Source organism: Equus asinus, chromosome 14 (genome assembly GCF_041296235.1).
Source record: "Equus asinus isolate D_3611 breed Donkey chromosome 14, EquAss-T2T_v2, whole genome shotgun sequence".
Classification (NCBI taxonomy): Eukaryota; Metazoa; Chordata; class Mammalia; order Perissodactyla; family Equidae; genus Equus; species Equus asinus.
In genome coordinates, this window is record NC_091803.1 from 47734217 (window position 1) to 47746646 (window position 12430).

Below are 12430 nucleotides of genomic sequence, written 5' to 3' on the forward strand. Positions count from 1 at the left end.
TATACAGCAGTGTTTCTCCCCCTTATATTGTTATTGTGACAGAGTCTGTCTTTGTATATTATGTGCCCATTAACATAGATTTATAAATAGTTTTATGCATTTGCCTTATAAATCATATAGGACAAAAGAGGAGCTACAAACCAAAAGTACAATAATACTGGCATTAGTTATCTTTACCAGTGGTCTTTATCTCTTCTTATGGCTTTGAGTTACTGTCTAGTGTCTTTTCATTTCAGCCTGAAGCATTTCTTGTAGGGCAGGGCTCCTGGTAAAAAACTCTCTCAGGTTTTGTTTATCTGAAAAAGTCTTAATTTCTCCTTTCTTCTTGAGGGATAGTTTTGCTACATATAGAATTCTTGGTTGAGTTTTTTTTTTTCCCCTTCAAGATTTAAAATGTCATCTCATGATCTTCTGGACTCCATAGTTTCTGTAGAGAAATCAGCTGTTAGTCTTTTTGAGGATCATTTTTACGTGAGGAGTCTCTTCTCGCTTGCTGTTTTCAGAATGCTCTTCGTCTTTGGGTTTTGACAATTTGAATGATTCTTGGTGTGGATCTCTTTGATTTTATCCTGTTTGGAGTTCACTGAGCTTCTTGGGTTTGTGGATTCATGTCTTTCACCAAATATGGGTAAGTTTTCAACCATTGTTTCTTCAAATATTTTTTCTGCTTCTTTTCTCTCTCTTCTCATTCTGGAACTCCTATGATTTGTATGTTGGTATACTTGATGGTGTGCCACAGGTCTGTCAGGTTTTGTTCCAACAAGAAAAAGCCCAGGACAAGATGGCTTCACTGTTGAATTCCATCAAACATTTAAAAATGAATTAACACCAATCCTTCTCAAACTCTAGACATAAAAACCAATGGAATATAAAAGAATCTAGAAATAAACCCTCACATATATGATCAATTGATTTTCAGCAAGGGTGCCAAGACTAATTCAATGGAAGGACAGTCTTTCAATAAATGGTGCTGGGAAAACTAGATATCTACATGCAAAAGAATGAATTTGGACCCTTACCTTATACCATATACAAAAATTAACTCAAAATGGATCAAAGATCTAAATTTAAGAGATAAATTATAAGACTCTTAGAAGAAAACTTGGGGGAAAATCTTCACAACCTTGAATTTGGCAATGCTTTCTTAAGTATAACACCAAAAGCACAGGCATCAAAAGAAAAACTAGACTTCAACAAAATTAAAAACTTTTGTGTATCAAAGAATCAAGAAAGTAAAAAGACAACCCACAGAATGAGAGAAAATATTTGCAAATCATAAAAGATTAATATACAAAATACATAAAGAACTACAACTCAACATCAACAAAACAAACAATGCAATTAAAAAATAGTTAAAGGACTTGAAAAGACATTTCTCCAGAGAAATTGGAACCCTCATGTACTGCTGGTGGTCAGATAAAGTGGTGCAGCTGCTGTGGAAAACAGTTTGCTGATTCCTCAAAAGTTAAACAGAATTACCATATGACCCAGCAATTACACTCGTATGTGTTTACCCAAAGGAACTGAAAACAGACTCAGATACTTGCACGTGAATGTTCATAGCAGCATTACTCACAATAACCAAAAGGTGGAAACAACTCAGTGTTCATCAACAGATGAATGGATAAAGAAAACGTGGCATATCCATACAATGGAATATTATTCAGCCATCATAAGGAATGAAGTGAAGTAGGACTCCAAGTGGCTATCCAGTTGTCCCAGCACCATTTGTAGAAGAGACTATTCTTTCCCTCACTGAACGGTCTTGGCAACTTTGTCAAAAATCAATTGGCCGTTAGGTGTATGGATTTATTTCTAGACTCTCAATTCTATTCCATTGGTCTGTACGTCCATCCTTCTGCCAGGACCATACTGTTTTGATCCCTGTAGCTTTATAGTAAGTTTGAAATCAGGAAATGTGAGGCCTCCAACTTTGTTCTTCTTTTTCAAAATTGTTTTGGCTTTTTAAGGCCCCTTGCAATTGCATATGAATTTTAGGATTATTTTGTCCATTTCTGAGAAAAAGGTACCTGGGATTTTAATAGGGATTGAATTCAATCTGTAGATCAGTTTGGGGAATACTGACATCTTAATAATATTAATTCTTCCAATCCTTGAACATGAGATGTCTTTCCATTGATTTAAGTCTTATTTGATTTCTTTCAGCAGTGTTTTGTAATTTTCAGTGTACAAGTCTTGGTCAGATTTATTCCTAGGTATTTTATTTTGGATGCTGTTTTAGTGGAAGTGTTTTCTTGATTTCCTTTTCAGAATGTTCATTGCTAGTGTATAGAAATAGAACTGATTTTTGTGCATTGATCTTATATCATGCAAATTTGCTGCATTCACTTATTAGCTCTAATAGTTTCTTTTGTGGATTCTTTAGAGCTTTCTGTATATGAGATCCTATCATCTTTGAGTAGAGATGGTTTTACTTCTTCTCTAATTGCATGTCTTTAATTTCTTTTTCTTTCTAATTGCTCGAGCAGACTAGAACTTCTAGTATAATGTCAAATAGGAGAGGGGAAAGTGGGCATCCTTGTCTTGTTCCTGATCTTAGGGGAAAAACTTTAAATCTTTCACCACTGAATATGATGCTAGCTGTGGGGTTTTCATAAAGGCTCACTCTCAGGTTGAGGAAGTTCCTTCATGTCCTGGTTTGCTAAATGTTTTTATCATAAAAGATATTGGATTTCACTATCAATTGAGATGAATAAAACTATTCATTTTTTCCTTCATTCTATTACGTAGCGTATTACATTGAACACTTCATATGTTGATTCATTCTTGCATTCTTGGGATAAATCCCACTTGGTATAGTGTATAATCTTTTTAATATGCTGCTGGATTTAGTTTTCTAGTATTTTGTTGGGGATTTTTCCATCTATATTCATATGGGATATTGCTCTGCAGTTTTATTTTGATGCCTTTTCTTGCTTTAGTATCGAGGTAATGCTGGCCCATAGAATGAGTCAGGAATATTTGTGTTTTTATTTTTTACATTTTTTATTTATTCTTTTTTTTTTTTTTTTTTTGCAGACGATTAGCACAGAGCTAACATCTGCTGCCAATCTTCCTCTTTTTTTGCTGAGGAAGACTGGCCCTGAGCTAACATCTGTGTACATCTCCCCCTACTTTTTATATGTGGGACGCCTGCCACAGCATGGCTTGACAAGCAGCACATAGGTCCGCACCCAGGATCCAAACCAATGGACCTTAGGCCACCAAAGTGGAATGTGCAAATTAACTGCTGTGCCACCGGGCTGGCCCTTGTGTTTTTATTTTTGAATTGTAAAGTTTCTTTTATTTATTCTGGATACAAGTCCCTTATGATGTATATTACTTGCAGATGTTTTCTCCCAGTCTGTGGGTTGTCTTTCCACTGTCTTGATGGTATACTCTGAAGCACAGAAGTTTTTACTATTGATGAGGTCCAACTTATCAATCTTCTATTTTATCACTTATGCTTTGGGTGTCATATCTAAGAAATCACTGTCTAATCCAAGATCACGAAGATTTACGCCTGTATTTTCTTTTAAAAGTTTTATAGTTTTTATATATAAAAGTTTTATATAGAAGTTTTTATATAAAAGTTTTATAGCTCTTACATTTAGGTTTGAGCTAATTTGTGTGTATGATGTGATGTAGAGGTCCAACTTCATTCTTTTGTACGTGGATGTCCAGTTGTTCCAGCACCATTTGTTGAAAAGACTATTCCTTGCCTATTGAGTTGTCTTGACCTCTTTGTCAAAAATCAGTTGATCATAAACTTTGCATTCAGTGGTATACTTTTGCTTTCACTTGGCACTCTTCCCTGCTATTTGCTTCCCTCTCTGGTCCTGATTTATTGTGCTTTTGACCTCATTGTTTTTGTCTTTTATTTCCAGCCATGTGCTCATTTCTTGTACTTGACTGCAAGTTCAACTTGTCAGGTTTCAACTTTTAGCATTCCTTTAGCCCTGGGTTTCAGGCATCCTTTGATACTCATGCTCCAAGCTCCCCACATAACTCTCTTATTTGACCATCACCCCTGCCATGCTTACCCTAAAGCTACAGAGGGGGAAGTGGGAAATTAGGTATAGAGTTCAAATCAGAAGTCAATGTCCAGGCCCATTCACCCCTCAAAGAATCCATCCCCATCTTGTCAGAGTCAATATTTGCCAGGGCCCACATGTTAGAATATGCTATTTGACGTAAAATATTCACAAATGTAAATAATAAACTGCCTGGCTCCTTGATTTTTGCCCAAGTTCTCTTGAACCTTCTCTTTTTTTTCTTATCATCAACTGCTGGACCTGTCCTCCATTAATGTTTCTGCCTATACTTCTCTAGGTTGAACCACAATTCAATTCTTCTGCACTCTGACTTTGACTCCACTTCGTATTATTTTTGCCCCTTGTGGTTCATCAATTCTACCAATAGTTTTAGAGTTAACACCCCTCTTGACAGAATCAAATTCCCAGGAATTCCTCTCTTACTATGGTATTTTAGAAGCCACCTTACTGTTATTCCCCAGCTTCACAATCAAGACCTAGAAAATTGGGGCTGGCCCCGTGGCCAAGTGGTTAAGTTCGTGCGCTCCGTTGCAGGCGGCCCAGTGTTTCGTTGGTTCGAATCTTGGGTGCGGACATGGCACTGCTCATCAAACCACGCTGAGGCAGCGTCCCACATGCCACAACTAGAAGGACCCACAACGAAGAATATACAACTATGTACCGGGGGGCTTTGGGGAGAAAAAGGAAAAAAATAAAATCTTAAAAAAAAAAAAAAAAAAACTCTTCCTACCTTAAAAAAAAAAAAAAAAAAAAAGACCTAGAAAATTATCTGCCTGGATGTCTTACCCCTCAGTTCTTTCCAAATTGGGACTTACTTTCATCCATTTGAAATGATATTTAGAAGCCAAATAAAGCTTAAAAACACACAAATATGGAGGGGCTGGACCTGTGGCCTAGTGGGTAAGTTCAGTGTGCTCAGCTTTGGTGGCCTAGGTTCAGTTCCTGGGCGCCGAACTATGCCACTTCTCAGCAGCCACACTATGGTGGTAACCCACATACAAAATAGAGGAAGGTTGGCACAGATGTTAGCTGAGGGCAAATCTTCCTTAAGCCAAAATAGGAAGATTGGCAACGGATGTTAGCTCAGGGCAAATCTTCTTCACAAAACAAACAAAAAAACGACCACCAACAAAAAAAATACACATATGGAGATGTTTCTATATGTGTTTAATGGGGAATAGAATTATTCCATTGCTAAAATAACCATAAAAGTGATAACTTGGCCATGGATAAATAATAACTAATGCCATAAGTAATGGGAATAGCAATGCTACCAGAGAAAGGAGTCATAAACACACTCCCTGACAGAAAATTGCATCAGGACTCACCTTTTCGGAAGAATGTGCTGACCATGAATGCAAATAAAATTGTAGCAATGGCAAAACACATTAGAAAAACAAATATCAAACTAGGGTCACTGTTTCTGAACACTGCCACATTTTTTACCTACAAAATAATCACAGGTGCACATAATTTTTACATGGAAAAACAAGAAGATGGCATAAAACACCCTTAAAACAATGCAGAAATATAAAAAAAATTATCTTAAACTAAACAATATATATAGATTTTTAAGGCAGACCTTTGATTAAGCTTTCATTACTAGCTACAAATTATGCTCTGTACATGTATCTTTTTTAAGGAAAGCATAAGTTTGAATTCAATTTTTGACCCAATGTGAATTTTTTTTCTTTAATAAGGGAATTTATCCCATTTGTTATTATCATTATTACAGACAATTTTAGAATTCCTTTTGTATTTTATGGTCTCCTTTTTTTAGTTTTCTGGCCATTTTTTTGTGTTATATATTTTTCTATATAGTCTGATTTTCTCCCCTTCCTTTGTCGAAATTGCCCCATTTTGGTAATTTAGAAGGTAAATTTTCACATACCCAAATAGCAAGCTATAATTTAGTCATTAAATGCAAGTTAGCAATTCGGAACACCAAATTCCATTGACAGGATAGAAGGAAAAATTAACAAGATACCATGGGCATAAAAGAATGTTCTTATGTTTTACAATAACTATTTTCAACTATTTATAGAGTATAAAATTTGTAATGTTTTAAAATTTATAAAATAATCTTTTGGAATTCCACTTTGCTAATGAAATTAACCACACTCATGTCCAGTACTTGAAGACCAGGGAACTGAAGGGAGGGCAAAGCTCTCCTGGATCCTAAAGTTTAAATGCTTAATCCCCCCAAATTTTAGCAAATACCACCACATATCAACCTGCAGTTTTCCAAGTGTTCGATAATAATTGTGTTTTCATCATCTATTGAATCTCAACACCACCACCCACATTACACCAGATTTCTTTCCCACCTCTTCATAGCTTAGGATATCATGAAGGATGAGAGAGACATGTACCTTTGTACAGAAGAGAATGGTCATGAAAGAAACAACAATGAAGGCAGAAATGAAGAAAATGATGAACCAAGCAACCCAGTGTTGCCAGTTGACCAGTCCCATCGTACACATGTACTCCTAGAAAAAGACAAAGAACCAGACATTACATATTCGAGTGCTCAGCTCCAACTGGTCTGCTTTAGCTGTCTATTACGGAAACCCCGGTAGACTGGGATGAAGGGTCATACGTGTGTCCTGGGGAGAGGTGGCTGGTTGGGGCGATGGAGACTGAGTGGGTTGGAAAGAGACCTACAAACCAGTGAGTGGCATTTATCTGATCTAGATATGGTGGAGATAGGCCTGGTGTTAAAATTGTTCTTCTTTTGCAATGGTAAGTATACTGTTAGTTCATTCATTTATTGAATGCCTACTATAAGTGAATGGTTTCTATGGCCCTGAGGATAGAATCTAAACTCCTTGGTATCCTATGCTGTAATCACACAAACTTCCTGCAATTCACTGAACATGCCATGATTTCTACGCCTGTTTTTCCTTCTTACACATGTTGTTCCGACTCTTTTCTCTTCACCTAGCAAAATCCTACTTGATTTTCAAAACCTAGTTCAAGAGTTACCTGCTCTGTGAAACCTTCTCTGGTCAGCTTTCCCATCCTCCACATAGTCATAACATCTACACATTCCATTACCCTAGCACTGGGGATTCTTTTGTAACATTTGGCTTTATTGCCATGAATCACCTGAGGGAAAAGACTGTGTCATTTATATCCATATCTCTAATGCACATGCCTGGCAAATAGAAGTCACTTAATAAATGTTTGATAAGTGAATAAATGCAAAGCACTGTGCTAAGTACCACGCAAGAAAAGTGAAAAATATAAAAGGCAGAGCTACTGCCTTCCAAAAGTTCACAACTAGTACTGGAGATACATATATAATAATACATAGATAACACACAGATGACAACGCTGTCTACTCCACACTCTAAGTACAGGGATAACCTTTTTAAGATAGGAACTGGTAGTAGGTTGATGAATCAAAAACAAGTTGGTTAAAGCGGGGAACCACAAAAATGATACACACATAACTTACAATTTTATTTTCACTTATAACATATAAATGTATAACATGTGCCAGTATTCTGACATCAGAGCACAAACTCTTCTCTTGATCCTCATTCTAGGATCACAGTCTTGAAAGTGAACCGAGGATACAAATACAGGTGTGAAGCAACCTAGTATAGACTCTGTTTGGGTTTTTATAATTTTTTCCCCAAATTTTACAGCAGTTTCACCCACATGAAATTTATAACATGTTTCTTAGAGAGCTGCCTTACTGAATCTTTCCAAAACAGTCAACTAAACTTTCAAAGGCAACTCCAGTCCATTTCATCCATTTACATAATATTTAATTAAGTTAAAAATTATTAGAACAAGTACAGGTACAAAGAGATTTAGGAACAAACTCTGATAAGCATAGAACTCAGCAGATGAGAGGAGATAAGCCTCCGTGTACTAGAGGAAAGCTTACTAGCTGCAGTGTGCTAAGAGCTCCAATCAGAAAGCTTTACAGAGGTGATGGAGTGTCAGTTAATTTGGGAACTGATTACATGGAGATCAGTTAAGAAAGCTCCATCTATACTATGGAGGTGGAAACAAAATATTTTGGGAAGATGGATGAATTTAGAAAGGCTTCCTGAAGGAGGTGAACTGCAATATGAATTTTCAAGTGGAGGGCATTCCAGAGCAGCCCACCTACAGGAGGAATAGTTTCTAGCATCTATTTGAAGAACAGAAAAAGGACCTATTCAACTAGAGAGAAGAGCTTATGCTAGGGTCAGAGAAGAGGTCCAGGCGGCTTCTAAATTAAAGATAATCCATTTTAATCCTGCTTACCATTTACATAGTCAGAACAGACCAAAAATAGATCTAAGTAGTGACTAGCTCTCAGAATCCTGGTTGTATTCTGTGTTCAGAGAAGAAAGTGACACCAGTTGCTCCCTCCTCCTCCCAATTCTCCCACTTTGGTCCCAGGGACAAACACTGTCAGGGCATTCTCCCTTAGAGAACAGATCCCATATTAATGAGTCCTCCTGGAATATAACTTACCTGCTCCTGGGTCCTTACCAATGAAGAGTTGAAAGGCTTGGGTTGAGTCTCAGGCTATTATCTGAATAGAAAGGAAGAGCCAACCCCATCAATCCTATCAGCCTCCAAGGCTAAAGGCTTTTCTAGAACTCCCCAGTGGACTACCTTTTCCAGACAATTTGTCCAGCAGAAATAGAGCGTATTTCTCTCTGGCATATTTCATCTAAGATTCCACTTGGAAAAGCTGAGCTTAATTATCAGAAATCTGTTTTACTTTGCTTAGGGAGAGATATTCTTCACCTGAGAATACAAACTGTTTTTTGTTTTTTGGTCGTACTGTCCTGTATAAAGTCATCTTGACGTTATTAATCTCTCTGTGCCTCAGTCTACCTCCTCTGCTAAAAAAGAACAGTAGTAGTAGTTATCTCATAGAATTGTGCATCAGTCAGGGTCCCTAAAGGAAACAGATACTATGCTCAAATCAGAATAATTTGAGGAGAGCTTGTTTATAATATGCCTCATTACAAGTGCGTGCACAGGGATGGGAAAGCCTACAGGACAGTGCAGAAACCTAGGGTTAGTGGTTACAGAGTTATTACCACCCTTGGGCCCAAGGGTGAGAAGTAAGAGAGGTTACCAGAACCCAGGAAGGGAAAGAGTCTTGTAGAGCAAGGTACATTTGGAAAACAGTGACCTTCAGCTAAGGGACAAATCGAGCCCAAATATGACCTGTAGGGAGAGGGCCTGGGGATCAGGGGGAAAACCCTGATCTCAGCCTCCTATTTCCTTCCTCTGAGGTCCTGCCAGGCTCCCTCCAGTGGGAGCACGTTTTGGAATGCCTGCAGGTCAGCTTTCAGGGCAGAGAGCAAGGTGGAGAACAGTGAAGAGTGGATCTGGAAGGCCAAACATAGCGCAAGCTGCTAGGAGGGTGAAATGAATTAAAGGCCCAACAGTGTTTCAGAGAGTGCCCAGCATGTGGAAAGCACTACGTTCAAGTACTGTTAAGTCAGCTAACAACAGCATATTTATGTCATTTTGTTTTAGTTGGATTTTGTTTCTTGAAGAATTCTAATTTCTTTCTTTTAAAAGGAGAAGTGATCATACTCACATTTATTATTACAACTGCCATGTTTGGTCTTCTTCTATCTTGTTTAATATTATGCTCTCTCTTCTGTCTGCTTTTTTGTGATTTCTTTTGTTTTCTCTTTTGGTATATGGACTACATTTTTTAAAATTTTCTCCAGTGTTTTAGAAGTTATATGTCCTACTTTTAAATACTTTTAAATTGGTGGTTATTTTTAAGTTTTTAAAAAGTGTTCTTTAACTTATATTTGTCCAGAGCAGACTCAAGCATGACATGGGAAATACATGAATAATTCAACAACCCAAGTGCAAACATTTCCCTCCACCAATTTGTTGCTGAGACAATTTAACAAACAGGAAAGAGAAATCTCCCTCCTACATCTGGGCACTAAAAGGGAATTCCAACAACACACCAGAAGCTTCTAGTTTCCTAGGGGTTTTTCAGTTGGTGCAGAGCCAGGTGGAGAGGCCTGCCAGCTAGGCCACTGTCCCACTATCATCCATCACAGCAGAAAGCCAGTTCCCCCTGCCTTTCCACCATGTTAACGTACTCCCACAGGCAGCCTCACCAGGCAGCATCAGTTAGACTGTTCCTTACGACTGAATACACAAGAAGACAGAGCAAACCAGACATCATTGGTCAAGGCCACGCATGGCTAGGGAGACACTGGCAGTCTATTTTAATATATAGTCATAAGAATCAATAAAAGGAGAAGAAAAATAAAGAGTGAGAAGATTTTTTTAAAAGAGCAAAAAGTGAGGAGAGAAGTAACAGGAGAGAGTAGGGAAACATGGGAGAACAGAAAGTAGAGTAACAGCAGGACCAACCTTGTCTTAAGTTGTCTCTTCCTAGAGAACACTTCCTGTCTACCTTACAGCAAAATGAGAGGGAGTTAATTTTGGATGATTATTCCCCTCCTGTGTGTTTATCAGTTAATCATTCCACAAGCATTTCTGAGCACCTGCCATGTGTGAGGCAGTGTGCTAGAATCGGGAACCACTAGGCTGGACATTCTCAATGCAAAGATTCATGTCATAACAACTGATGATGCACCTAAGTTGCAAGCAGCTTAAAACGATGAAAGAACATTCAAGTTTCAACTCACCTTGGAGGTTGCTCTGATACCTAAGCAACCTCTTACCTGCCTTGGCCTCATTCCTATTCTGGTCATTTTTCATTAGCAGCCTTCATACTTTCCTGTGCTGGGAGAGGCATACATCTGATGTAGATGGAGTTACCTTCAGTTTTCTCTCTTTCTCCAGAACAATGGAATTGATGATGATGAGCTCACTGCAAATGAAACTGAGCAGCAGGAAAAGAGGGAACTCATTCTGAAGGACCAGGAAGAAGTTGTCCTGGACATAGGCTCCATGCGGGAATCTCTTCACAAGCACACTGAGATTCTCAAACATCTTGGTCATCACATTGTGAGCATGGTACTGCATGATGGCTTTATCCACAGCATGCTGGATGGCCAGAAAGCCTTCTTTGTTGTATCCTGCATGAGAAAACAGTGGATATCAAGCATAAGAGATTAAGAAAGACTGAAGATGCAAAACAATTGATAATTCAGATGGATCATGGTTAGCCATTCATAAAGACATACAGACAGGGGTAGGAAAGGCATCCCTATAGTCCACATGCTACAATATGGAAGAAAGAGCAGAAAGTCACAGTGGAATCCCTGTGGCTGAGTGATGGCATATTTTATTAGAAAATAGGGTAAAGAAGTCCTGGACAGACCTAACAAGGGATATCCAATACAACAATCTTCCAGGGTGGGGCCACATCTTCTCCCCTAAGTACTCAGGCTTCAGGGAAACAGTGCCTGTTCTGAAGTTTTGATCATCCAGCACATACAAGATGGTTAAATTCAAAGCACTCAGGAGACACAGCCCCTCTTACCTGCTGTGACCTGTCTCTGAGTTGTCACTACTGTAGCCTGAGGGTTATGGTCACTGTTTGCTGTCAAGCCTCAAAAGCAGTCTTTACCATAAGCAACCCTTGTTTCAATATAGCATAGGTGGTGTGCTGAGGTCAATTTGGAGAAAATTAGGTTGAAAGGCAAAGATCCCTGGTTTTGGGATCTTCTAAGAGACAATGGCCCCACCTCCAAGCAAGGGTTACCAGCCCTCCATACAGGCAGAGCTCGGGTGGGGTATGTCGGCATTGTAGTATAGGTGACTAAGGTCTTCTGATGGTCTAGACCTAGGCAGACCCCTACATCTGTCAGGATGAAAAAGGGAGGAACAAATTGTTGATGATAAAACTCTGGGAACCTTACATATTCTTGATTGTATATAGGAGAATTTCCACCATAGAACTACTGATATCTTTTCTAGAATCACATGAAACTATAAACCCTTGGACTTGGATTTCCACTTGGTGGGCTTGCAGGCCCAAGGCTTCAAGTCAATTGTGTGGTCAATCTACAACAAGGTGCAGACTGTCAGCTTAATTTTCTAAGAGCAGTTAGTTCCCTAGAGGGTGGTCACTATAAGCCCCTCATAAAGAAGGAGACTAAAAATCTACAGTGAAGTGGAGAGTGAGTCCCTCAGGAGAGGTTCATGGGCCTCAGTCAGGAAAATGACTCTTATTGTAATGGAAACAGGACAAGCAGGTCTCTTGTGTGGTCCCACTACTTACTCGTAGTCTGCAGATAGTTAAAGGCATATATACATCTTTATAAACAGAAAAGTTAATACCTACAGAAACATAAAGAAGGGACTTGTACTTCTTGTTCCTGTAAAATGCTTCCATCTTTCCCTTAAACAATTCAATGTCATTACAAAATCAAATGCATAACTTCTGGTTTAACTTACTCTAGAATGTAAGC

General features: G+C 38.5%; 1 protein-coding gene across 1 annotated transcript in view; it reads right to left on the reverse strand.

Moving 5' to 3' along the window:
• LOC106836248 (ATP-binding cassette sub-family A member 17-like) overlaps nt 1–12430 on the reverse strand; it is a 113601-nt gene that overhangs the window by 73575 nt on the left and 27596 nt on the right. The window contains exons 5-7 of the mRNA XM_070485181.1: nt 10833–11092; nt 6428–6544; nt 5384–5501 (exon numbers count right to left, since the gene is read on the reverse strand). Of these exons, the coding sequence (XP_070341282.1) occupies nt 5384–5501; nt 6428–6544; nt 10833–11092 (495 nt within the window). The remainder of the gene's footprint in view (nt 1–5383; nt 5502–6427; nt 6545–10832; nt 11093–12430) is intronic.